The sequence below is a fragment of the Telmatherina bonti genome (assembly GCF_933228915.1).
Source record: "Telmatherina bonti genome assembly, chromosome: 18".
NCBI lineage: Eukaryota > Metazoa > Chordata > Actinopteri > Atheriniformes > Telmatherinidae > Telmatherina > Telmatherina bonti.
The window spans coordinates 14310739-14338280 of NC_136616.1; the positions used below are offsets into that span (position 1 = coordinate 14310739).

The 27542-nt window shown below is 39.3% G+C and overlaps 2 protein-coding genes across 3 annotated transcripts; both read left to right on the top strand.

Moving 5' to 3' along the window:
- Positions 1–1760: 1760 nt before the first annotated feature.
- emc4 (ER membrane protein complex subunit 4) lies at positions 1761–9873 on the top strand. 2 transcript variants are annotated; one of them, XM_079258055.1, is made up of 7 exons: positions 1761–1900; positions 2908–3052; positions 3463–3574; positions 6639–6792; positions 6897–7057; positions 9002–9081; positions 9294–9873. In XM_079258055.1, exons 2-6 carry the CDS (start codon positions 2949–2951, stop codon positions 9035–9037), a joined length of 567 nt encoding a protein of 188 aa, XP_079114181.1. In that variant the 5' UTR covers positions 1761–1900; positions 2908–2948; the 3' UTR covers positions 9038–9081; positions 9294–9873. The 2 variants fall into 2 exon arrangements, with proteins under 2 accessions (XP_079114181.1, XP_079114180.1); XM_079258054.1 differs by having other exon boundaries at positions 9002–9873.
- A 3377-nt stretch (positions 9874–13250) lies between these two features.
- lpcat4 (lysophosphatidylcholine acyltransferase 4) lies at positions 13251–25760 on the top strand (the record flags this gene model as incomplete). Its single annotated transcript, XM_079257747.1, has 13 exons — positions 13251–13319; positions 14188–14551; positions 15311–15423; positions 15637–15697; positions 15936–15994; positions 19296–19330; positions 20242–20296; positions 21935–22017; positions 22385–22510; positions 22604–22763; positions 23724–23816; positions 23989–24124; positions 25579–25760. 13 exons carry the CDS (start codon positions 13251–13253, stop codon positions 25758–25760), a joined length of 1536 nt encoding a protein of 511 aa, XP_079113873.1.
- Between the last annotated feature and the right edge of the window lie 1782 nt (positions 25761–27542).

Below are 27542 nucleotides of genomic sequence, written 5' to 3' on the forward strand. Positions count from 1 at the left end.
AATGTGCCTTATGAACAAAAGTATGAATCCTGAACTTGTATTAGCTTCAACATGCTGGAAAACGACTTAAAGTTTGAATGTGTTTAAACTGTGCTTAAATAATGTGTACACACTGTACAGAACCACTGTGCCTGCAACATGTGACTCAGTTATACTTCCTGACTCAATTTGCACTGCTATGTTTACTTGTCAATTACTGTGTATATATTTGTAGAACTGCCTTAAACTGATGGTAAAGATTGCACACAGATGTTAAAACTTTTATATTGCAGCTCAAATGTTTAAAATAATTAAATGTCTGAACCAAATTGTTGTTTTTCCTTATTTTAAAACTGAAATGCATTCAGTCATTTCAAGCAGATGTGAAGTTAACTTCTCTAACTTCTCTCTTCTCTGTCCATATGTGAGAATAGTAGCATGACAGTGATGGTCTACGTGTCAAACAGACAGGTTGTTTTCAGCCAAAAGAGGAGAGCAACCATATTTTACATATTTTATATCAGTGATGTGGTGGAGTATTTCCAGTGTCCATACGCAGTGGATGCTTGCATCACTAGGGTCAAGCATGGTGAAAAATTATATCTACAAACAAGGCTGGATTATCCAGTGGGCATTATTGGCCACTTGGGGCCCTTTTTAGGTCCATATGAGACCCATGTAGGGAAAACACCAGCAGTTCGGACATTATACAAAATGTACTTAAAAGCCAGATAGTTACACCACAGTGTCTAGTGTGTTAATATTGGTACCACTGGTTGAGAGATGTTAGAAATGTCATTTCACACTGTATGTAAAGGTGCTAAGCCTAAACTTGAAGCTGCTTGCGGGGACTCTAATTGACGCGTTTGATCACTAAATTAGTTGTGTTCAATAATGTCAATTCCAAACACTGATTCCTTTTTTGTCCACCATGTGCATCATAAAACCAATCCGTTAGCGACGATTGTCAGTATATTGTCTACAGATGATGTAAGAAAATAATGAACATGCATGACAATGAAAGGTCAAAAAACTGTGTTCACCTTCATACAAGCGACACCTATCACCCGCACAAAAGTTCCTAGTTAAATAGGTTGTGACCATAAATGTACTGTGCTGCCTTCTAGTGCTCAAACAATATATACAACTCTTCATAAAAAATGGCTCCGACACTATTATTCACAATTTTCACAATGTCGCGATTAACAATATTATCATTTTTGCCAAATTTTACATACATAAATGTGGTTCATAAAATCCCCCCAACATGGAAAGCCTTGAAACATGAACTCAATCTATTTTACAAAAGCTTAAAATTAATTAAAAATGCCCAAGCTACCAAACTTTATTCTCTTATTGATAAATACAATCTAAATTAAGTCCCCACCCCTTACAAATTGATCATTTTATCTATCTTCCTTTTTATCATTCACACATTAAACCTTGCACACAATGTTGCAGTGGGAAAGGGGGTCCCTGAAACACTGGGCCCAGGGCCCTGTGCACTTTTAATCCGGCCCTGTCAACAAATGTACTATTTGCATTGAACGATAAGACGTAACTCTCAAATTCTGAATTAATATTGTTTTGCTACATTCCCGCTACATTTCATTCGTGCACACATTAAGCTGTTCGCTCTGAAGAAATCATCTTTCACGGTGGTATTTATTTGAATTATTGACTGCCGCTACGTCCCATACAGCTAGACATCATAGAGCACGTCTCTCACCCGACGTCTACGTACATACAGACGTCCGTCTCGATCCGTCTGCGGCGTTAGCAACGTAATGCGTCATCACTACGGGCCCCGGAGTGAGCAATTGTCGACTGCTACACTTCTTTGGTTCTACGTGTTTGCAGATTTTATCGATTTTAAAAATTAAAAATAAAGTAACAGCAGTCGTTTGAATGTTTCTATAGGGTAAGTAAAGCTTTATGTGGTGGTGTTTTGTCTTAAATATGTTCTACGTAATGCCCAAGGTGCGTCAAGTGACAGGAAGATCTGGCTTCGTCAACACATTTTCTGTTTAAATTTACCGCAGATGTTTCTTTTTTCTGTAGTCTTTTAATCCCAAACTGCTTTGTAGACTATCAGGGATCACATTACCATATCTATCTGTCTATCTATCTATCTATCTATCTATCTATCTATCTATCTATCTCTCTCTCTCTCTCTCTCTCTCTCTCTCTCTCTCTCTCTCTCTCTCTCTCTCTCTCTCTCTCTCTCTCTGTGTGTGTGTGTGTGTGTGTGTGTGTGTGTGTGTGTGTGTGTGTGTGTGTGTGTGTGTATGTATGTATATATATATATATATATATATATATATATATATATATATATATATATATAATCAATGCACTTTTGACTGGTAGTTTGTACAGATATAATTGTTTTGTCGAGATAAGATAGAATAAACATGTCATCTTGACAAATTCTTTTTTTTTTTTTTTTTTTTAGCACAAGGATAACATATTTTTGCAGATAGATATACAGTTGTGCTAAAAAGACATAACAGCGAAGTAATGTCAATGTTTACACATACATATATCAGAAATGTAAGTAATTTCTAGGGTTTTTTTTTCATAGTCACCTCGGCATTTAAATCATTTGAAATTAAGTTGCATGACCTATCATGTCTCTCAGACCTAGACTTAAAATAGATGTGTCTATGACCAGAAAGTTACAAGAAACGTCAGTCATGGCATCTAAATTAAAGCCAAGATACGGTGCTTTCCTTTAAGTAAAGTGTATTCAAGCCTGATTGTTTTAAAAAAAAACAAAACACAAAAGCTTTTTAAAGTAGCACTTACATAATCAGTCTACACTTCATATTGGAAATTTATCAGATATCTGCTGTAAATTGGCACAAATTTTTCTTGTTTTACTAATAATCTGCTGTAACACTAAAGAGCCTGTTTTTATCTCTACAGCTGCTTTCTGTCTCAGAGGTCAAGCAGGGAAGTTTGTTGCTATGGCGTCGCCAGGGGGACAAGGAGGAGGAGCTTTGTCCACAAGAGGAGGTAGCGGGGCCCGGAGGATGAAGTGGGCTCTGGAGCTGAGTTTGGGCAACACAAGGTCGGCAGAAACACACACTTGTTTTAGGAATATCACACTAAACATAGTGGGAATACTACCAGAGACGTCACTTTTTAATCTGACTATGGCTGATGATTTCTTTGCTCCATCCTTATATTTTCTGTCAGTATATGTCCAAATAAAAGCACAGCAAACATAATTCACACATTTTGCTTAGAGGTCTATAACAACCAGCTTTCACATCAATACATCCGTCATTCTGGGTCATTAAACAATCCTTCTGAAACGTTTAATGCAGGTTTTACAGTAGCTGCAGAGAGCTTTATGATGCCAATTTTACGTTGTTTCCCCTCATCAGTTTGTGTTTTATGATTCTTTCCGTTCTTTAGCACTGACATAAACTGAATAAAGTTGAACTGAAACTATTTGCGATGCTTTCTGTGTGGTAGGAGCCGTGATCGGCAGAGTGGTCAGGGAGATGTTGTTTACCCCATCGGCTACTCTGAAAAACCCGTTCCAGACACCAGCATCCAGGAGACGGACAAGAACCTGGTCGAGAAGGTGAGGAAACATTCACCTGCGCTTGTTTTTGACAGCTTTCTGTAGAAAATACTTTATTTTTCTCTTTTTTTTGCATGTGTGTTTTGGGAATTTAAAATTTTTTAAACAGCTGTTTGTTAATTTACCTTCTTTTTTTTTTTTTTCTTTTTTTTTAAAGAATGATTTTACAATTGATTAAAAACATGAATAGGGATAAATCATTTGCTTGACAATAAGCACCTTCCACATTTATAATGATAAAAATATGCTTTCTTCAGAATATTTTGAGCACAAATCCACAGAAAAGGGTCAATCCAAGCCTGTATAAACTGATACTACAGTCTTACAATACAGAAAACCAAGTGATCAAGTTCAGAAACATCTTTGACTTCAACACAATCACACATCACTGTTGCACCAGACCAGCTTAACTTCAGCTGAAGCAGGAAAGAAAGAGCATGTGTGCGTATGAAAAATTTAATGTACAGCTTAAATATGAAATAAATCTGGATTTAAACTTGTGCGGGGTCTGTGTACAGGAGGTCCAGTGTTCTGTCTAAATGTGCTACCTTGTCAAAATATCCCACCCCAGGCTGAATTTTATTCATTTATCTGTGGATCTGTGGTACCCAGAACACATTTTTCACACAATTCAGAGCTGAGCAATGAAAAAGTAGTTTACCACAATGTAAAATCATTCATTTGCATGTATGTGGTTTGATGATAATTACACAAAATGATGATCTGTATGTAAGAAATCACATCACAGGTGGTAATGTGTGAAGGTGGGATGCCTCAACACTGTAAATAACTACATGAAAGTCACTTATATATTTATGCAGGTAGGATTATTGCACCGTGTAGATCAGAGCTACTCAATTAGATATTCAGGTGGGCCAGACTTTCAAAGAAAAAAAAGATCAGAGCCGGTAAATAAAGTGAGGGAAAATAAATCAGTAATAAATCAATAGTTTAAATCAATAGTTTTTTTTAACTTTTTTTTTCTTTTAAATTCAGTCCCACATGACAAGGGCAGACGCACAAAATAAAATAATGAAAATTCCAGTCAGAACCTTTTTCTGTCCAAACTTTTAACTTAAAAAGGTCATATCAAACTAAACTTCTCAATGTGTTGCCTCCCCACATCATAATCTTTAAACACTGCCACTCATTGCATATTAAACTCATCGGTTTGGAGCTCGAATGCGACGGCAAAACAAACAAATACTTATCAGTCCATAAGGGGTTAAATCTGCTGTTTTTGTTGTTAATTTTGAGTTTTGGGACATAGAGCGACATGCTTGTTAGCGCTACTTTTACATCTTCAAAACACAACACGTGCTGGGGTTAATGTTGCTAGGCAACCAGGCGTTGCATTCATGGTCTGCACAACTGTAGGATTGTAGGCTACTTAATCAGCGTAGGAAGGACTGATGGTTCGTTATTAATATCTTTATTCTTTTACATAAGCTGGGCCACATGGTTTGTTCTGGCCGGCATGTGGCCCACGGACCGTCGTTTGAAGAGGCGTGGTGTAGATTATTGAATGGAGACGTTTACTCATCATAATAATGAAACACTCAAAAAAGTTGTAAACGTCGTGTATAGATGCATAAAACTTGAGCTTATTTAACTATAGCTGCTACACCGGAATGTGTAAGTTACCCCATCAAAGTAAGCAACTTTATGTCAAGTTATAATTGTTTTAGAGTGCAAACCAAACCACAACAGGGGTCTTCAGAGGGGATTGTTTTATTCCACGAAGCAAAAATGTTCTTTGAAAGCCAGCTTTTATTTTTTTTATTTTATTTTTAGTCACCAGAGGGTTATAAATAAATGATACACAAAATGTCAAACATCTTTACTCCTCCAGTCAAACAAATGACATCAAATAAAAGAAACAAAAACATTACATTACACACAACTCTTAGTATTAACACCACGCCTCAGATTGGCTTGAGAAAATTCTTAAAATCATATTCTATATGAGATTTAAAAAAATCTGAGGATCTGCTTTTGTTTCTTATAATAAATCCTGTCAGGTGTAAGATAGCTTGAGAGCTCATTCCTCCAATGAGGCAATTCTGGAGGTTTAGGTTCTTTCCACGTCAAAGTTATACATTTCCAAGCTGCCAACAATGCAACGTCTATATATGTACGTTGATATTTATTCCACTTATCAGACACACTAGTTCCCAAAAGACATAAACGTGGAGACAAAGGGACAGTTATACCTAAACAATGAGACGTCAGCTTGGTAATAGTGCATCACATGACCAAAACATATGAAGAAATGTCCCTTCTTGTTCAATTCTATTAAACTATATTCATATAGCGTCAAATCACGGCAATGCCATCTCATGATGCTGTACAGACAGGAAAAAAATGTAATGAAAGCCAATTCATAATAGCCTATATAAGGAAACCAACAGATTGAGTTGGAGGCTCCAAGTCAATCTAACATCCTGAGCAAGCATGAGGCGACGGTGGGAAGGAAAAAAACTCCCTTTTAACAGGAAGGAAACCTCCGGCAGAACCCGGCTCAAGGACAGGCAGCCATCTGCCTCTGCTGTGTGGGGGGAAGAGGACAGAAAGACAACAGGAACTGCTACTCCCGACCCTTTTTTGTTTCTTACGCCAGCAAAGAAATGACATCTCACTGTTCGTTATATGCAATTTCTCTGGAAAGCCAGCTTTTATAGTGGAACAACATCCTGAACAGCTTAAAAGATAAATGTTTTTGTTATAAGGGAAATAAAAACACGTAAACACATCATTCAAAAGTTGACCAATCATAAGGGAGTACTTTGCATAATCGTGGGAAGCAGGTGTGCATGTGAGGATTAGAGGAGGTGCATGGAGCGTCCGGACCTAATAGCAAAGAAACTCCGTTCTTCTTCCCGCTCCTTTTTCAAGCTGCTTCATACTTTGATCTGATGATGCAATTTAGAAAGATTTTTTCTTTTTCATTCATTCAAAATAAAATAAATGACGTTAACAGTGTGAGTATAATCCAGCTTGAGAGGAGAAGGACGAGACACATCTGCTGCTAAGTGACGACGTCTGTCCCTCTCTCTCTGAAAAGCGCTGCTGGGATGTCGCACTCGGACCCCTCAAACAGATCCCCATGAATCTGTTCATCATGTACATGTCAGGTAACACCATCTCCATCTTCCCCATCATGATGGTCTGCATGATGGCCTGGAGGCCCATACAAGCACTCATGTCCATGTCTGCCAGTGAGTATGAAGTTAGCGATTATTAGCTTATCTTTCAGTGTTTTTACCAAGTTCTTTTGTGTTTATTTCCGGCTGATTGGTGTGTTTGTCCTCCTGTGTCTCAGCCTTCAAGCTGCTGGAGAGCTCCAGCCAGCAGTGGCTCCAGGGACTCGTCTACCTGATCGGTAACCTTCTCGGATCAGCGCTGGCCATCTACAAATGTCAGTCGATGGGACTGCTTCCGACGCATTCGTCCGACTGGCTGGCTTTCATAGAACCGCCTCAGGTAAGGTCAAAAGCCAAAAAAACTTACAGAAAAATGTTTCATTCTGGAAGTCAGATGAAGAAATTTAGTTACATCATAAAAAGATTAGATTCAACTTTATTGTCATTACACATGTACAAGTACAATGCAACAAAACGCAGATGGCATCTAACAGGAGTGCAGTAAGCAACAAGTATATATTATCTGCAGTATGTACAAGTATTTTACTGCTGTGGCATTAAAGTTGTCACAGTATACTGATTTAAATACTATGAACATTAAATACAGATGGGCTTTAAATATACATCCAGTGTTGGCAGAAGCTATTAACATAATAACAGATGGTATGCACAGGTTTTATACCTTAACACTAGTGGAATTGGATATTAAATGAAATGAAAAAAATAGTTAATAATAAAAAAATAATATGATATAATAAAATATATAATTTAATAAATAAAATGATAATAAATAAAGTAGATAATAAATAGAGTTCAGCAGAGAGACAGCCCTCACAGGAGTGATAAAAATGTCATTTCAGGTGTTTGTTACATAATAAATCAACCTTTTCTTGTTTAGAGTTTGATGTCTTGTACCTGAATGTGCCGTATTACATGCTTTAGGCCAGTAGGGGGCAGTACACACCCGTCTTAAAATGACAGGTTGACAGGGGAGTACCAGTCCTGGTCCTCGAGGACCAGTGACCCTGCTGGAAAACTTCTGACTCAGACTCAGACAAGCTCCACTCATGTCTGCTAAACACACACTGATTTGAATCAGGTGTGTTGCAGCTGGGACACTTCTAAAACCAATCCAAGTCTTCGAGGACCTGGATTGATCCCTGGTGAGAATGTGACTACTAGCAGTATTATAAGGTGCAAAGAACAAACTGAACAGCAACGTGAACAACGTGTGTGTATCTAGGGTTTAGTTTAGTCTTTAATTATGTTTAATTGATTTTCCCATGAAATTGATGAAAAAGGTCTTAATTTTAATTTCAATCGCGCAACTCCTTAAATACATTTATCAGCCCCAGCATGGGTTTGGTTTCATCTCGCATTGCCAAACAGTCCGGTCATCGGGCTCAGAGCCTCTGGGTGAATCCTGGGAATCTTTACGCTACATTTGGCAGATATACATTAGATTAAATCATTGAAGGGTCAGGTCAACATCTTGCAAAGTGTCCTCCTACTTGGGTGAGGAGGTCATTTTTTATGTACATTAAGCATGGCTAATTAAATTTTACAAGACGGCTCAAAGGGCTTTACATAAAACATTAAAAGCATCGCAGATGGTGCGAAGAGAGCCTGAAAAAGCAGTAAAAGGCAACAGAAAATGGCAAAAATTACAGTAAAACTGAGATTAAGTTTAATCTAAGGCAGGGTTTTTCAACCTTTTATGAACCAATTCACACTTTTTTCACTGAAAAATCACAAGACACACCACAAACCAAAATGTTTGATTTAAAAAAACAAACAAAAAAAAAACATATTATTATTGTAAAGTCCATCTAGTCAAAGTCTCTTGAGTAGAAATCAGATAAACACAAGAAGAAGGAATTTTATTATCTTTCACTGGGGCCTGTTTGGATGAACACAGAGCTGCTTTTTAGGCCAATGAGGTGAAATTGGGTCATTTCTCACAAGTCACTCCTGACGGCAGGGATGTGCAAGACAGACAGAACTTGAAGAAAAGTTATTGTCAATACGGGTTATTTGCAGCTTCCATCACGTTTCCCAAAGGGAGTCAGTCAGTGTGATTCACTTCATCTGTCAGGGTCTTAATGCTGATCAATGTACGGCGTACATGAATGAATTCAGAGCCCCTCATTTAATGTTTGGGCTCTTAAACTACAATCAGACATGGTTTACAGTATATATGTCCGTAGTATGTTTAATATTTATTGTAATATTTGCCCAGTTTTACATGTTTAAGTGAAGTTTTACATGTTTTTCTGTTATCCAGAGGATGGAGATCATGGGAGGAGGGATGGTGTTGTGAAGAGGAGCCGGAAACACGCACATAGGATTCAGATATTTGCAGAGGTTGTAAACCAGGGGTGTGCAGGGTCAGTCCTCCAGCGCGGACGTTCTGCAGGTTTTAGATGTTTCCTGTCAGATTAATGGGTCAACATGATTAGACAGAACCTTTTCATTTAGACTGGGTGTGTTGGAGCAGGGAAACATCTAAAACCTGCAGGACTGCAGCTCTGGAGGACCGGCTTTGAATGCCCCTGTTGTATATCCATCCCCTCCAGGCCGCCTGCCACACCTGAACCGGTGCAGAAGTCGGACTTTTGACTGTTTCCTGATTTCGACCTCAGAAGTTTAAGTTTTGTGTCCTGAATCTGTGCGGCTTAGAGCCGAGGTTTTACCCTCCATACAGACAAAACACGCCTTCATTTTCCATCCCTGGTTGCCGTGACAACAACGATCTCCTCATCAGATCAAGCCGATCGTTTTGACTACTCTTCAGCTACTGTAATTATTTGTCCGTTTTAGATTTACTTCACATGTTCACAACAGATTATTTATAAGTTTTTTTGTCTTTTTTTTCCCAACATAAACTTAAGACTTAAACCAGTTAATAACCTCAATAATAGTTTTCTGCTAATAAATCTGAAAATAAAAACCAGTCCGTAAAATGTCCAGGTTTTATTCCTCTCTGCTTTTTTCTTCTTCATTTTGATTTGGTTTGTAGTAAAATGTTTAATTCTGTCAACATGATTTTAGCACGCTAACCAGCAACACCTGTTCTAGTTTAAAGGTTTGTGTAATTTATACAGATTATTTCTTTCCCTGTGAAAATAATCTATGAAATAAAAATAAATCCTGATCGACTGAAGTGAAATGTTTGTTTTGGGAATTCTGTTTTCTAATTGGCTCTTCTGCAGGACGTGTGCGGTGAAGACGAGTCCATGAATATGAGATAAAAGTTGCATTGACATTAAATGGCTAACTTTACAGTTCAGTACTTAATATTAGCTTGATCTTAATATTAATATGTACATTTGATATCTCACGATAACAGAATTATTAATGAAACTTTCAATATTTCATGTTTAATATAACATTTTGATTTGATAAGACAAAGTTACTGGATTAAATCAGCATGATATCGGATCAATTACTGGCTTCTTGAATCAAAAATCAGATGTCAGAGTTTGTGATTTCAAGCTGAATTGTGATCAAGCTTGTGATTTATTCTGTTATTGTGATATTTTTGTTTCAGGTATAGATGTGTGATACAGTTTGGTCCTTTAAATCTGGTTTCCCTTTTATTCAGTCGGACAGAAAAGTATTTATTAATAATTTTCCTTTATTTCACCAAGAAAGTCCCATTGAGATTAAAAACCTCTTTTTTCCAGGGAGTCCAAGCCAAGAGGCTGCAAAAAGTATGAATTAAAGCAACGTCATAATTATGATTACTTACAAATAAAAATAAACACATTAATTGTGCAAGTTTTCCCTCCTACAAGATGAGAAGCCTGTAATTTTCATCATGGCTGCACTGAAACCCTGGGAGGCAGAATGAGGGGAAAGAATCCAAGAAATCATTTTTAATTAATTAGTAAATTCTTCAGTAAAATAATGATCTGGTTGTCTACAAACAAGCAAGACTTCTGTCTCTCAGACCTGTAACTTCTTTAACCCTTTAATGTTTACACTAACAAGGCCAGAGAAAAAATTGTTTGTTGTTTTAGACAAGAATAAACAGAATAAATGTGTTTTGTTAGCACATTTTTGAGATAAAGAAGTTAGAAATAATCACCTAACAGTCAACTAGTTGAAATTGTGTTAAAGCAAACAGTTATGGTTTTACATACTCTAATCAATTTTTAGAGATGTTCATACATGTTTATTTCCATTTTTAATAGAAATTAATCAGTCTGCATGTTTACCTTTACCAAATGGTAGACCAGGACCTTAAAGGGTTAAATCAGCATCGATTACTGGCCTCTTGAATCTAAATCAGATGTCAGAGTTTGTGATGTCAAACTGCATCGTGCTCATGATTTATTCTCTGTTAACTGGTATTTCTACATGAGTCCCTTTATGTCAGGCATCGATGAGCGATGCATCAAACTAACCCAAACATCTTCATTTAACTCTCTAAGTTTGGTTCCTCAAAACTGGTTTCCCTTTTATAAATGGTTGTTTATCTACATGCAGGATCATTCATAAAGGTATGCAAGGATTACAGGATCATTATCATTAATATTTATATGAGTAACTTTATATCTCTTATTTTCAGATCAACATGTTCTGAATTTCTGCATCTTTCCTGTCAAATCAGGCTATTCTGTGTCAGAGGTCACCAGTTCAAGGTGCATCACGTAGAAATAAGAAGCTTGTTTTAATAAAGCCTTTCTGTGGGAGTTTTCTCTCTCACTGGTTATTGTCATCCTATAGAGTTTAATTTCCCTCTTTTCCTTCTCAGCAGGAGGCGGACTTCAGCCCATCAGGTATCACACAGGCAGAACCTGACAGGCAAGTAGCAACAGATTGGACGGCAGAGACGACAGGATTGTCCAAACATAGACTGGACCTACACACAATCTGAGATACTACAGTAGAGCTGGAAATCAGAAAAATGGTGACACATTCCAGTTTCTGTTTACAGAACACGCCTGTCCTTTCCTCAGACATGAGAGATGAGGTAGAGGGAAAACTAAACAATGCTTCAACTTAATATTATATCCTACTTCAAAATTTCTGTAGTTTTCCTCCAGTCATGTTCAATTAAAAAAAAACTGCTGTGTTGAAATTGAAAATGAACTTTTGGGTCATTTTCATACAGATAAAGCTTTATTCAATAATATGTTTTCTTTCTAACTTTCATGTGTAGATTCACGTGTAAAAAATGGTGAAACATTTCAAAACATGTCAGAGTTGAGATGATTCAAGCTGTTTCTTTTTAAAAGCTTTTTATCCATTTAACAAATCACAGATCAGTCAAATCTAATTGATGCATATGATATATTTACACACACACACACACACACACACACACACACACACACATATATATATATATATATATATATATATATATATATATATATATATATATATATATATATATCAAGAGAGAGAGAGAAAGAGAGATTTTAATTAAAACTGTTTTATGAAAGTTACACCAGTATACTTAAATCAGAAAATCAGAGTGACTTTGAAAACACACACTGCAACCCTGAAACCCATCATATATAAGAAATACTCATTTAAACACCGCATATAGACTTCTGTTATTACTATCTATCTATCTATCTATCTATCTATCTATCTATCTATCCATCCATCCATCCATCCTTTTCTGGCGTAATTTGAGGGCATTGTGGTTTTGGGGACTGGTTTGACTCCCTTGACAAGGTATACCTTTTGGTTAATGCGCATGCGTACCAGAGAAAACCGCAAATTGCCCATTAAATTCAGCATTTTTGCGTCTACTCTGAATCTGCGTCGACTTACAACAAGCAGTCAAGCCATTAGCAGTTACTGTAGTGTCACTGTGCTTAAGTGCATCTCTTGTCTAAAGCTCAAGGGAAAATGTACCTAAACCCCAGATGAAGTGTATAAAACTTTATTTATAGTGCAGTTTTTTCTGTTAATGTTTTTGCAAGTAAGGTATTGTAGCATCCTGCACCCACCCCACCAAATAAAGTGTAGCATGGAAATAAATGACTAAAGCCATATAAAATGTCAAACATCACTGTATGCTGTCTTAGCTCTTTATGAAACGTGTTTTCTGTGTCACCACCTCGCCAAACAACATTCATGGCTGTCCGCTTGCGACAGCGGCGTGGTATGCCTGTGGGCTGGGCTGCCGGACTGGGAAGGGGCGGGACAGGTGAGGAGAGGCTACAAGAAAGAGTAGAAGAGTCCGGCGTGAGCTGCAGTTTCGCCATGTGAAGGTTTTTAAGGTCTTTATGCCGGGGTTTTGTTTTGTTTTTTTGTCCGTTTTTTCCGTGAAAACTTTTACCGCGCGACTCTACCCATTTAAAGTTAACGCTTAATTTTTTAAAATCCAACTGCCACGTAACATTTTTCTTTTCTTATTTTTTTTTTTTTAATTACGTTCAGTGGAAATTTGTCAACTTATATAAAACATTTTTAAATATAATCTTCTGCCCTTCTTTAAGCTTGTTTTCGCTTTTAAAAAGCCTTTTTAGTTCACCTTTTTTTTTTTTTTTTTAAAGGTTTGTTCTGTCGCCATGGAGATAAACGAGTATCCGCATCCGTTTATCCACGAGGTGAAACTGACAACAGCCCAGAGAATCAGGGTGAGATGGAAAATATGTGCTACTTTCTCAATAAATGCTTATAATTTAAAAAAAAAAAAAAAAATCCAAACATGGATTGTACAGAAGCCAAGGAAGCCATTAATTCAGTCAAGCACCTGAATCTAATTGGACATTGATTAGACTGGTGGTAGTTTTTTTTTTTCTTGTCAATTTAAGTTTGACTGAAGTTATAATTTCTTAGATTTCCCGGAGTGATGGAAATTGACTACATTTTTTAACTTTTTTTTTTATAAACCGAACAGTCTAAAAAAATCTGTTCGCTTTCATATTTATTTGCATGTTGTGTGTGTGGTAGCCCTGATATGTAGTGTGTTTCAGTAAATCCTCCCCTAAGGGTAAAAAATTCACCCATTTTTATAAAAAAAAAAAAAAAAAAAACCTTTTTATATTCTTTTCTTGACTCATTTTCTTTGCTGTGATGGTTTTTGGTTTCCAAAATGCTGTTTTCCAGAACCTTTTGTGGTGGTTTTGGTTTTGAACCTCAGGATCACATGTGAGCTTTAAATTCAACACAAACATTAAGGAACAAAGACGCTTTCAGACTTCTTTGACTAAACAAAATAGGCAAGTCATAAATGTTCTCTGGCATAAGCAGGTATGACTAATAAAATGCCAAAGAGTTGCACAGCGATGATGGGCTGGGCTGCGTGGTTGGACCAGATGGTTGCTGCATGTCACTTTGTTGCCATATTACTGGGTACGAAGTTGTAAAACTTTTGCCTTTTGAGTTTTAAAATTGGCGTGTTTATAAAACCACAAAAAATAAAGCCGGCTTTGTGCATTATAGACCTCCTGATCTGGCTTTTAAAATGTTCCAGTAATAACATCTTTTCCTCTGATTCTGCAGGGAATCATCCTCGGCAGCATCCTCTTCCCTCTACGTGTCCTCTTCACCGCCTTAATCTTCCTCATCATGTGGCCTTTCGCCTGGCTACGATTCGCTGGCGTGTCTGCAGAGGAGCGCTCTCAACCTGTCACAGGTTGGAGACGCTGGCTTTTCCACCCCATCGTCTTGTTTCTGAGCAGAGCCGCGTTCTTCTCGCTGGGTTTCCACTGGGTGAAGGTCAAGGGTCGTAGAGCTGACCTGAAGGAGGCGCCGGTGCTGGTGGTGGCACCTCACAGCAGCTTTCTAGACATGCTGGTCCTGTGTGAAACCCAGCTGGCGACGGTGGTGTCGCGGTTGGAGAACACTAAGCTGCCAGTCATAGGAGGTAAATGACTGTACCTCAGTGGATGTTTGTGTACTTTTCTTTTAAAAAAGAAAAACGGGGGTAAAAGTTGAAGTTAAATCAGTTTTTCTGTGCATACTTGACACATCAGTGGTTATCAAACTACTGGTGTAACATTTAACATGTTGGCAGTGATGCTCCACAGTGTAAAATAAGAAAATTTCTAACTTGTACATCATATGATGCAACAAGTTCACACTACTCACCTCTTAGTTGCAGCTCTGCCCCTCTTTTCCCTTAACGATGAAATATAAGAAAACATCTAGACGTTAGACCCGAGCAGCAGACCTAAAGTCCAGAACACACCTGAATTTAACCTTTAACAACTATGGGTTGAATAAGATTTTGCTTTAGCTGCAGACATGCAGTTTAAGTAATTCTAATCAGATGCTGCTTCCATAACAGCTTCACCATGTATTGCTTAGTAAATAAAGTTGGCTTCATGATATTTTCCCCCCCTTGTGCATGCATGGCATCTTCAGTCTGTGTACTCGGAGATGAGAAATCTTTCCCCAGCTTGTGCACCTATTATTCATGCCAACCAAACTATTGGATGCAGAAAAGTTGCAGGAAAATACAATTATGTAAGGAAGCCTGAAGGTAAACAAATGTTCTAATCTGCTCTGGTACTTCCTGCTTTCTTTTTCCTTGGTCCTCTTATTCTGCTCGTTTCCTGTGTTTGGCTCCGATCTTGTTCTTCTGTAACAATTTTGATTTAATTTATATTTCGTTATGTTTCAGCTCTGCTGGAGTTTAACCAGGCTGTGCTCGTGAACAGGAAGGACCCAGAGTCCAGGAAGAAGGCGGTATCTCAGCTCAACGAGAGGCTGACCTCTAATGGCTACTGGCCACAGGTAAGATGTGCCGTACAATGCTTGAAAGACGTCTTCTCCAGAAAGGGGAAAAAAAACAAAATGCAACCATTGAACTGAATTGGTTTAAAAGCAAATTTCCATCAGTTTTGCAGCCTGTGACAGCTTCATAAATCAGCCTGTTGATGCCATCGCAGTGGCTGTAATTTCACCTGTTCGTGCAACTAGAGGCCTCATTTCCTGATTCTTGTCTAGATGCTAATGTTTCCTGAGGGAACGACAACTAATGGCCAAGGTCTCCTAAAATTCAAGCCTGGTGAGTTTCTGCAGTGAAACGTCCCCAAAACATGCACATGTATAAACAGCACACGTGTCATGCCTTTCCTTCATTGTTTCTCCTGATGGCAAGACCAGATTAGCCTGAATGCTGTTTACACACATCGTGTGGGAATGAGTGTTGACAGAGGTGTGGGAGTTGTGGCTTAATAATTAACTACACCTTCCTCCAAGGAGCTGCTTTTTGTCATTCCTGTCTTCTTCCGCTCTGTCATCAGGTGCCTTTCTTGCTGGAGTCCCTGTCCAACCAGTTCTGTTGCATTACCCAAACAAACTGGTAAGTCAAATGAGCTGGGAGGAGGGTTGTTAGCTGCTTTCTGTCAGGATACATCCCTCCATATATGGCTTATGTCAGGGGTGTCAAACTCCAGTGCTGGAGGGCCGGGATCCGGCAGGTTTTTGTTGTTTCCCTCTACCAACACAGCCGATTCAAATCGAATGGATCCAGCAGCTTCTTGTCAGCCAATTTTTTTTTAGTTTCGGTCAGGTGGGTCGGAGCGTGGAGACACAGAAAAACCTTCAGGATAGCGGCCCTCCAGGTCTGGAGTTTGACACCTGTGGCTTACGTAACATCAGTGGCTTCCATTTTCATTATTACTGAGTTTCATTCAGGTGAAAGCTGAAAAGATGTGTGAAAGTTAGAGGGGGGCTGGAAGTGTTTTTGCTCCACTTCAAAACGCAGTGCGATACATGACGGCGAGCACGGTTAGCAGTTCAATTGGCTGGTGCAAACACGATATGGCAGAAAAACACACGTAAATTTAGAATAATTTTTAATAAACCAGCCTTAATAAACACACCGACTCCAAATATTTCATCTGAATAATTCGCGTTGCGGTATTTATCGGATCAGTCCAAAGTCAATGTGAACGTTCACATCAGTAACGAAATCCCAACCAGCTAAGTTTGCGAGTATTATTTTGTCAAACAGATGTTTTGTGGATTTTTTTTTTAATAATCTCATCTGACAGATGCATACTTGACCAATCGGAGAAGGTGTGTGGACTGATAAATCACCAGTTGCAAGTTGTGCCAATCACCCCAGCCAGGAGAATGGGGCGGGCGTGAATATTGGGCGGAGTTGGTCATGTCAAATGGGTGTGGTTAGGGTTAATCCAATCAAAATGTTGATGGGGCGGAGTTTGACATCCAACCCCGCCTCATTCTCCAGTCTGCAACCAAGACCCTCTCGATTGTGCAGGTGTCATTTTCAAATTCAATTCAAATTTTATTTATGTAGCTTAACACAACCTCCATTGACCAAAGTAATGAACAAAATTAAAATCAAGTTAAAAGTATTCATACCAATGATATCAATAAAAAATATCTTTGGTTTAAAAGAAAATACTGTCAGGACAACAGGTAAAACACAGTAAAAACCGTTATAAACAACAATATAACCCAAGAGAAAAAAAAAATGAAGTCAGTAAACATTTTAATTTAAATTTAATTTTTTAATTCTTTTAATTTTTGCTGCCATTTCATTCAAACTTTGTATAGTCATGGCCGAACGTCTTTATCATTTATTCTCTGCTTCTTAAAGCACGCAGAGAGCTGCTAAAGTAGATCCTCCGACTGTCCCACAGACCTCCTGAAGTTACCGTGGTCTTGTTGTATTAAAGTCCCAAAGTTCTCCTTCTTTCCTAAAACAGCATGAAGCCAGCGCCTTATTTTGGTTTTTCTTCGCAGCATCAGCACACTGTTGTTATGGCTTTAAGTGGAATCCACCTTTCTTAGTTTTATCCTAGAATTTTAATAATTTATTCACCATTTCACTTCGCGCTTGGTGTGAATAGACGGAAACATCAATAATTCCCATGTGAATTACTCGTAATATCGTGTTTATTTGCATCGGTCCCGGTGTGTGAAGGCCTGATGTGATTGACAGACTTCATGATATACTGCAGCCAAATGAAAGCCTCCAAAAGCCTAGAAACTGACAATTATTTTGTTTTAGGTTGGACCAACCATCTAGGATCCAAAGAAGCTTTAAACAGTTGTCGTCTTGTTTTTAATTAATAATCATATTTATTTGTTTATAATAATAATACTATGCTAATGCCAATGAGTGAAGTGCTGTTATTTTTACATGCTTGGATCTATTGTAAATAATTTATTTAGCCTCTGAAGCTAAATGTTGATGTGAAGTCATACTGCATGTCTGGACCGGATGAAGTGTCCCTTCCTCTCGCTGAGAAGAAAGTAGCCGCTGCAAAATGCCATTGTCCGTTTCTGCTCTTTAGTTTTTTCTTTTTTCTGTAAATATTTAGTTTTTATTAACTCTGTGAGGCGCGACTTCAGGACAAAAAAGAAACATTTATCTTCCTCCTGATTGGAGCGGCAGCACTAACCGTATATAGCACAGGATTCAGGCATTTTGTCTCCGAGTCAGCAGAGGGAAACGAGGTTTTGTGCTTTTACTTCCTGACCTCCGTCCACTTTTTGTGACATTGATGCTACGTCCAATCAAACCCAGCAATAGTCTGAATCAGACATGTGAGGAGCTTTCTTAACGCAAAGCAACATGTGATGCTGGATTGTAGAAGCTGAGTAAAATTTATTCTAAATTTAGCTTTCAGTGGGGAATAATCTTAAATTTGGACTCAACTAAAGGCATTTAAAAATAAGCCGATTTTTCTGATGTATTTTTCACACCATTTTTCCTTTTTTTTTTTTCTTTCATTGTTTTTTTTTTTTTTTTTTTTGTACTGCCGCAGTATTTTAGGTGCATACACATCAGAAGTCGCTAACGCCACATGGCGGCTCGCTTTGTGCAGAACAAGTCGATGGTTCATATTGAAGGTGCCCACTCAGGCTGGCTTTAGGTGTGTCTCAGAGTGACTGTGGCTTTATCATTTTAAAAAAAAAAAAAGTAGTTTAAGATGTAAAATATGAAGCGCATCTTCACCAAATAGACGACGCCAGTAAGAGTTACTTTTAATTTATTTTTATGTCTATTCCAATAAATCCCAAACGTTCAACGCCGTTATGCTTCATCACGTTGGCACTGCACAGATATCGTCCCTTTTTAAGTTCCGCATGCAGAAGTAGGTCATCGCCCATATGTTCAGGTAATTTATAGAGCGCACTTTACATTGATGCTGACTAAAGCACACTTTGGATAAAACAAACACAATCTCAGCAGGAAACAAAATAAATGAGCTGCAGGACTGAATTTAAGCTCTAAATCCTGCGTTTGTATTATTGTTAGAGGTGATTTTATATAAAAAGAGAAATCTAAATGACCTGTCCTTTTTAGAGAACTGATAAATATTACACAATTTATATGAAAAGATAAGTATTTAAGCTTTATAGTATCAATGTTTTTTGAAGCTGTTCAGTCTGCAGTAGCATCACTAATCCAGTGTCCTTCGCTGCTTCCTTGTTGCTTTCCTTGCTTCGGACACACCTGCTTTTTTTAACCGTCTGTCGCTGCATGTCTGAATCTCACTTGACTGTTTGCATACCTGTTAGTGTGTACACGCTGTAAAAACACTCCCTCTTTTTCTAAGAGTGTTTTTTTTATGAAACATACTTTTTATGATGGTTTGATTTGTCATGCTCTGACCCTCCCTCAGGATACCGTTCGCTGGACGTATAAAGGAACAGCCTGGTGAGTTTTCACCGCTTTTATTACACACTGGCCATCATAAAAGCACACGACTTGTAGAGGGACTAGTGTGTGTTTTTGTTCTCTGCTGCTGGGTGGGGTTCTGTCAGGGAGGCTCAGTTATACTGGAATATCAGGATTTTTGTGTCAGCGTGAAAAATTTAGTCACACTTTTTTTGGAACGCCTTTTGCTTAAGAGAACCACAAACTATGAACATGTCATGTTAATTATGACTTAGCGATTCTTTGGCCTATCACATTAGGTTAGAAAAGGTCTGTTTGTTTTTTTTGTGAGGTAATCATTGTTTATATTTAATGTCAACAAGTTACCCATTTTTATTTAAAATGATTATTTTCTAAATTAAATCCAAATATCTGGAAGTTCACCTTCATCAGTAACATCTGAGGATCGGCTGCGGAGTGACTCTAATTATGATCAAATGATGCATGAAAAGGTTTGTATTTGAAAGCAGCTGATAGAAATGTATCCGTCTGATGAAGCGTAATTTATTTATGTCTGAAAATATTCATATCAGACGTGGAATTAAGTCATTTATTTGAACATAAGTGTGAACAAATCCAGCAAGATAAAATGTACCAATTTCACCAAAATGTTCATTAGAGCTCTGAGCCCTCTCTGTTTATTCATTCTTTCTCCCAGCGATAAGAGCTTTTAACTTCTGAACTTATAACTGGGTTCAGTCAGTCCAGACCCTCTCTTTTGTTTACATTTTGGGGTCTTGTGGTATCTGTGTGTGTCTGGTTTATGTCTTCACTGCTACAAACAGAGCTTTATTGTAAATCCTCCACACAAGATTATTGGAAATCAGTTTAAATGTGAGTTTTCTGTGGTAGTCGTGGTAACTACCAACATATGAACCTAGAAACTGAAATGTACCGTTTGTATCCATCAGGACAGAAGCACTGTGGCACACCACTTCCCAGCTCTACACCAACATGACCGTTGAGGTGAGGTTTATTTCGTCTTCACCACCTGAAGCCGTACGTTCAGGGTGTGTACAATTAAAACAAATTAATCTTAAATGTCATAAAATCCAGAGTATGTCTGGGGTTTTTCAGCTGTATCAATGTATACACTACTTACACAAGGTTTCAGCTACGTTTAGGTAAGTTATTAAAGCCAAACATTTAATTGTTAATTCTTTTTTGTTGCTTTGTTTGAGAATGGCACGTTCTGCAATAAACACTGAAGAAATGTGCATTTACATTGAAAAGTTTAGAAAAAGACTAAGTTAATCTTTTAAAGGTTATTGTACTTTTTAGGTACATTCTGACACACAGTAAGCTGAATGTTCCTAACTTTTTGTGAGTATACATGAGATATTGTAGAACTAGGCAATATCTTTCATCTTTAAAGTTCATGTCAGAAATAAAAGGCCTCAAATTGCAGTATTTCTTTCCTTGGCTGTAGCCCAACATTGCTGTTTGACTTCCTTCCTCAAGTTGGAGTGCAACCCACCCTTTCCCCACCCTTCACTGTGCAGCATGAGTTGAGCTGCAGCTCCAACCCAGACTGTAAAGATGCACCCGCTGGTCAACCTGAAACAAACCGTATTAAAGTCACTTAGACATGAAAGGGCGTGAAAGAAACAATGCAATGTTGCTGAACAGTAGCGCGTCATACCACGGAGGATGCCATCCTTCTCTCAGTTGTAGGTTATCACAGTTTTATACAGCTGCTAATAACCCAAAACATCAGTTTACCTTCCATCCATCCATCTTCTACCGCTGATCCGGGATGGGGTTGCGGGGGCCGCAGCCCAAGCAGGGAAGCCCAGACTTCCCTCTCCCCAGCCACATTTGCCAACTCTGCAGAGGCGTGTCAGCCAGGACAGCCCCACAGCACCCAGAGCCTTAAGGAACTCCAGGTGGATCTCGTCCACCCCCGGGGCCTTGCCGCCAAGGAGCTTTTTAACCACCTCAGCGACTTCAGCCCCAGAGATAGGAGAGTCCACCCCTGAGTCCCCCAGCTCTGCTTCCTCATCGGAAGACGTGTTGGTAGGATTGAGGAGGTCTTCGAAGTATTCCCTCCACCGACCCACAACGTCCCGAGTTGAGGTCAGCACTGAGGGGAGCACTGCTTCCCCCCCCGGAGTCGCAGGGTGGTGGACCAGAATCGCTTCGAAGCTGTCCGGAAGTCGTTCTCCATGGCCTCGCCGAACTCCTCCCACACCCGGGCTGCATGCCGCTTAGCCAAGTTGGAGTTGTTCTGTTAGTACAGTAATGTACTATAATATGTATAATATGTAATATAAATGACTGTAAGAGAGTCTTGCTGCCCGGCGGATGAGGCTGTCGTTACTACTTTTTATTTCCTTGTCTTTTTTAAAAGATTATCAAGGTATGGTGTCAAAAATAATTCCCTTCATGATGTGTAATCCATATCTCCTAGCCTTAGTGTATGCAGAGATCATATATTTGATTAGTTCTATATTTATTTAAAATGGCATTAAAAAGATAATAACTTCTCTCTGGGATAAAAGCAGAATTTGCAGATATTATGAAAGATTATTTTTCTCATCTGTTTTCTCCTTACTGGTATGTAGCTGTGGCTTTGAACCTCTGTCCCCTCTCATTGTGCTGTAGTTCCTGCCAGTGTACAACCCCTCCCAGGAAGAGAAGGACGACCCCAGCCTGTACGCAGACAATGTGCAGAAGCTCATGGCCAAGTAAGAAACGAGTCACGTTTCTTTAAATGTTTGCCAAAGCACAGAAATGGTCAAATGAACTCCTTTTATAAAGAAAGGGGGGTTTGCATCATTCATAAACTCGTCACACCAGATGTGGGGAGTTATGAAAGGCTTGCAGGTGTGGCTTTTGCACTTGGCTGTATCTACATGTTCAGCGTGAGTCACCAGTTTGCATACATCACTGCATGGCTGGCATTTTTCAGCTCTGAGCTTTGGTTCATGACTAAGTTAAATTCAGCGTCCCACAGAACTGAAACTACTCATCCTGATGGAGCCCTGCAGCCACGTAGTAACAAGCCTTATCCTCATTGCTGGAGTCTTTACGAAGACAGTCATTTCTGTTCAGGGCCCTGGGCGTTCCAGCTACAGACTACGTGATGGAGGGTCGATGTCCTGCGTGTAAACTAGGTGGTCTCACTCTTCCACTGGAGTCTCCTGCCAAGGAAACGTTGCTGCTGCTGAATAAAAATGGGTAAATTCGACCAAATGACTTTAATAAACACCCTTGCTGCTGTAGTTTTCTCCTCCTCATTGTCCTTCCCCCCCCCCCCTCTTGGACCTTCAGTCTAGGAGCACATGAGGTGGAAGCTGCACTGAACAGAATGATTGACAGGTGTCAAGCTGAAGCTCAGGGGTCAAAGGCCACTGCAGAGGAGCTCGCCTCTATCCTCTCCCTGACTGATAAGCAAGTCGCTGTCCATATCTGTGGCCTGTTCTCCTCCAAGGTGCAGTCATTTCTCTTCCTCTGCTCGTGTAAACAAAACGCTGAGCATCTTCTGGGTTTTGATGGCTCGTTTATCATGCTACCAGTCGTAAACATCAGCTGCGGTCAGTCACTGTTAAAGAATCCAATATTCAGTAGAGAAAACATTCAGACTTGCTTAATGTGAGTGTTTACTGTCCAAAGAAAACATTTTGTTTAAACATCTTCAGTGCTTTGAGCAGCTGTTGGGATTGACTGAGGATATGTTGGCTAACTGGGAGTTTAATTGACCATTAAAAGATAAATATTGGCAACCACTTGTTCCAGGAAAACACCGAAGTTCAGCTTCAACAGAAATCCAAAGTTAAAGCGGCTCTATGACGCCATTTCTAGATTTCTGAGCTTTCTACAGTGATATGGTGCTGAATACTCTTCAGACATATAAGCAGCGCCGTTTTTAATCACCAAAAATCGTTTAAGTTTTCCATTGTCTACGTTCGGTTTCCATAGCGACAGAAACGATTGGTTTTTAGAGTTTTTTCTATCTTGAAATTTTAGTCGCATCCCGGGGGGGGGGCTCAGGGATTGGTCGACTTCTCTAGGTTGTGTACATGAGGAGAAAGCCACGCCCACCTTCGCCATTCAGTTAAACTACTTCAAGCAGTTGGCCAATCAGATGCAGCCTGCAGGCAGGACGTAGGGCGGAGCTTTCTCTGTTCGCTTGTTTCTGTCTGATCTGAGAGGATCGATGCAGAACGAATAAAGGATTTGTGAAAAAAGCTAGATTATTTCTTGCCCTTCTGGACTTGCATATTAAATTAAATTAGACTGACCAACCATATTTTAACTTTAACTATACATTAAAGCTTCACTAAAATAAGCAAAGAGCAACTGTTATAATTTGTGCTGTAGCTGGAATACGTCACATTTCAGTGTCTGATGACATGAAAAGATGAAATCTCTTGTTTGTGTCGGTCTTCAGGATGAAACCGTGGATCTCAGGCAGGTGTACCTGAGTGTTTCTGCCTTTACTGGATCCGTCAGCTTTGAGTCTCTTCTTCACACTGCTTTCACTGTAAGTCCTTCTGATGTTGAGCTTCTTTTGGCAGGAAGATAGTGTTTGTTTTTTATGAATTACATGTTTGTTTGTCATGTTTTACTAAATGTCATATCGTAGCTTTTGAAAGACCTCTTGTCTGCATGAAGAAACTACCTGCAGTTTGACCTGATTGTGTTGCTTGTTGCAGATGTTTGACAGGGAGGGAAGAGGCAGCCTGACCTCAGAGGAGCTGTCAGGCCTCATGGGGGCGCTGCTGGGTTTCCCTCAACATGGCACCGCTGCACTTTACGCGGAAGCCTCCAGTCAGGGCCGGCTTACTGAGGGTGAGATTTTATTTATGTTTGGTGTCTGATGTGTGGCGATGTGAAGGTTTATGGTGCGTCCTCGGTAAGATGAGGTGCCACCAGCTGGTACATGTTTGGCTACTAGATGGAAACCAGTGCTTGATCACACAGGAAAGAGATGCAGCTTTTCCGTGCTTTTTATTTGGTCTCCCCTGGAGACACTAAGATGAAATCTATACCGACCAGCCTTAATGACGGGATCTCAACTTTGTTTAAAGTCACACCTAAAGGATGTTTAAATATATAGACTCATCAAAGTCATGAATATTTTAGATGAATGTTTGCAAATAATTTCAATGATAGTTTATATTTGTAAGTCAAGCTTGTTCATCCTGCAAAAATAAAAGCCTGAAGTTCCACATTTCTTATTGGATGGTGAGTAATCAAACTGTCCGATGGCTTCCTGTCCTGCCCAACAAGCAGGCTCTTCATGGGGAGTAGATGTTTTATTTTTTAAAGACAGATAGGGGTCGTCTCGGTATGATAAGCCGAGGCCACGACTGGAGCGGCAGGTGCTGTGGACCCTCCTTCTCTCTAAATCACCTCTTTCACCTTGCAAATCCTTCTCTGCACTTTCACAAACTTCATTTTCACCTCCGCCAAGGAGGTTATGTTGTTGTCTGTTAGCAACATTACTCAAAAAGTTATGGATGGATTTATATTAAATCTTTGGAATATGTTGGGGGTGCCACAAGGAACAAATTATTACATTTTGGTGGAGATCTGGAAGAGATCCTGGATTCTGGATCACTTTGAAGTTATGTTGGGTGTTAATCACAATATGCTTTGCGAAATCTGCGCTCTGAGTGCTTTTTTCTAGTTTTTATATACTTTTGGCAGATTATTTTTGCAGGATGACAAAACTCAATTAACAAATACTCTGTTTTATTCTACAGTAATTTAGTAGACACTTTTATCCAAAACAACTTGCATGTGAGAGTGAGAACAAAAGCAGGAAATCGCTCCGTTTTCAGCTGCAAATTTATGATGTCATATTAGGCTCACAGAAAAGCTTTCAGATGGAAACTGAGTAATTATTAGGGCATGACAATATGCTTTTGTCCTGATTTAGATTCGACTTCAATTTTTTGGGTGCCAATTCAATTTAAATTGCGATTCTCACAATTCTTCAATATTACTGATTTTTGTAGATTTAAAAACAAACAAAAAAAAAAGTATACAGGTTCTTTTTTCTTGATTTCTATTAGGGAAAAAAACAACATAGTATCCAGACCATCATTCTGGTGCTATAATGCCCAAGAAGACAAGTAAAAAGATCAATAAAAACAATAAAAATTACAGAACTTTTATAATTGATTTTTATTTGATTAAAAAAATTAATTTTTGACAAAAAATCTATTTTAAAATTGTGAAGCAAAAATCCCGATTTTTCGATTTGATTTTCCCACCCCTAGTAATTATTGTGTCTACAGAAAATCTGCTTCATGTGCTGACGTCCCACCCGACCTACCGTAGAGTGGCGAGCGAATACCTGCAGGCCGGGGCGGCGGGCTCTCGGCCGCCGTTCTCGCCGCTAACCAACGGAAAGGCTGTGAACAACAACGAAGTCACACCTAACGGCAACGGATCCCTCCACTACAAGAAGACTGCATGAGACTGTTTGATGCAGGAGTCTCCTTGCTTTAGTTAATGGCAATGAAAAAAATATTTTTGTACCTTTTGTTTTTAAACTAGCATTACTTGCACAGACGCTGACAAGCCGATGTTTACGTGAATCGTGTTTGTGTGAAAAATCAGGTATTTGTATGTTTGCAAGCATGAATAATGGTGTTTATTGATCTGCCTTTTTAATAACGTGTAATAATTCTTTGTATTGTGATGTTTCACAGCTGATGAAGGTTTAAAGCCAAAAAATGTTATTTATTGGATTTTTTTTTAATTTTTTTTTTATTTTATTTTATTTTATTTTTTTTTTTACTCTGACTTTGTGAAGGGAAACTGTGTGGAAAATAATGCAGGCTACTGTCAATGCTGAAGATTAATCGATGGAAATGTTGCAGTTCTTGCATCTTTTTGTCAATATTGTTTACATCAACAATAAAGTGAATTATTTTAAATCCAGTTTAATGTATTTATTTCCCCCCAGCATCTCGTAACTGGATGCTTTGAATATAAATTGATGGAGCAACTCGAACAGATCCGGTCTTCATGAGACCTCATCGAAGTCCCTTAGTTCTCTTTCTTCTCTGTGTCGTCTTCGCTGGTTTTGTTTCTTGTTCAAACTGGAGGCGGCGTCCGCGTGTTGTCTGGCGTCTCCTAACTGGACAAACCGGCTTTAACGGCTCCGTTTCCTTTCCTACAAGCCGCTTCTTGTGTCCTTTCCCGTCTTGATCTGGTTTTGAGTCGATCCCTGCTCTGGTTTTTCTTGTTTTTGGAACTTTTTTCTTCAAGTACCCCGTTGTGGTTTCCAGAACTGCAGCACCTTGTTGCTGAACCGCTTCACTCGACTTGGAGAATTGAATGGAGGAGGATTTAGGAGCTTTCTTCTGTGTTTTCTTACAAAGCGGTGGTCTCGAGGTGCGTCGCTTTGCCTTACCGCCTTCCTTTGGTTGAGCCTGTCTTGGAGCTTTCTGGCTGCACCCTGACTGAGGACACATTTGAGTGGGCTGACCTGTGACTTCTTCGCATCTCTCTTCATCTTTATTCTTTCTGCTTCTTTTCGTTGGACTTGCAGCCGGCAGAAACTGCGGTTCTCTAGCAGTTCTCTTTGTCTGCACGTTTCTGGTTTTTCCTTTAGCTACGGCAGTCGGCTGCACCCTGTCCTCACTGACTGCGCTCTGAACTCTTCGCCTTCCAACGCCGGATGTTTCAGCTCCCTTCTGTGTCTTTTTCTGGGTTTTTAAGCAGCAGGACATGTTTTCTACCATTTGTCTGCAGAAGTTGGCAGGTTTCCCCTTTGGGACCTGTATTTTCCGCATCTCTTCTTTTGGCTTTTTGTCGTCCATCTTTGCCATCTTCAAACGCCGCTCCTCTGGGTTTGCATGTGTCCCTGTCCCACTCTCCTCCCTCCCAGTTGGCCATCTGTGATTTCCACAGTTTGAACGTCTTTGTGTGGCTTCAGCTGCTTTTCTGATGCTCTGTTCGGCTTGTTTCTTCTGCCGTGCTCTTGGGGAAACCCTAACCCCCAGCCTCTGACTGCGTCTGAAAGCACGCATCTTTGGTTTGGTCTCATCTTTTTTACCTGCCGTGCTCAAGATAAAGGAGCAGGCATTAGCAGAGCTGCAGGCATGTCCACGTGTTGCACATCTGTTGTTCATCCCACTCTCAGGTCTGGGATCAGTCAATTTTTTTGGAGGGTTTGACATCAGGAGGGGTGAAAAGGGGTCCTCACTTTCTTCTGATCTCACTTTCTGTGGTGAATCTGGTCCTGTTTGGT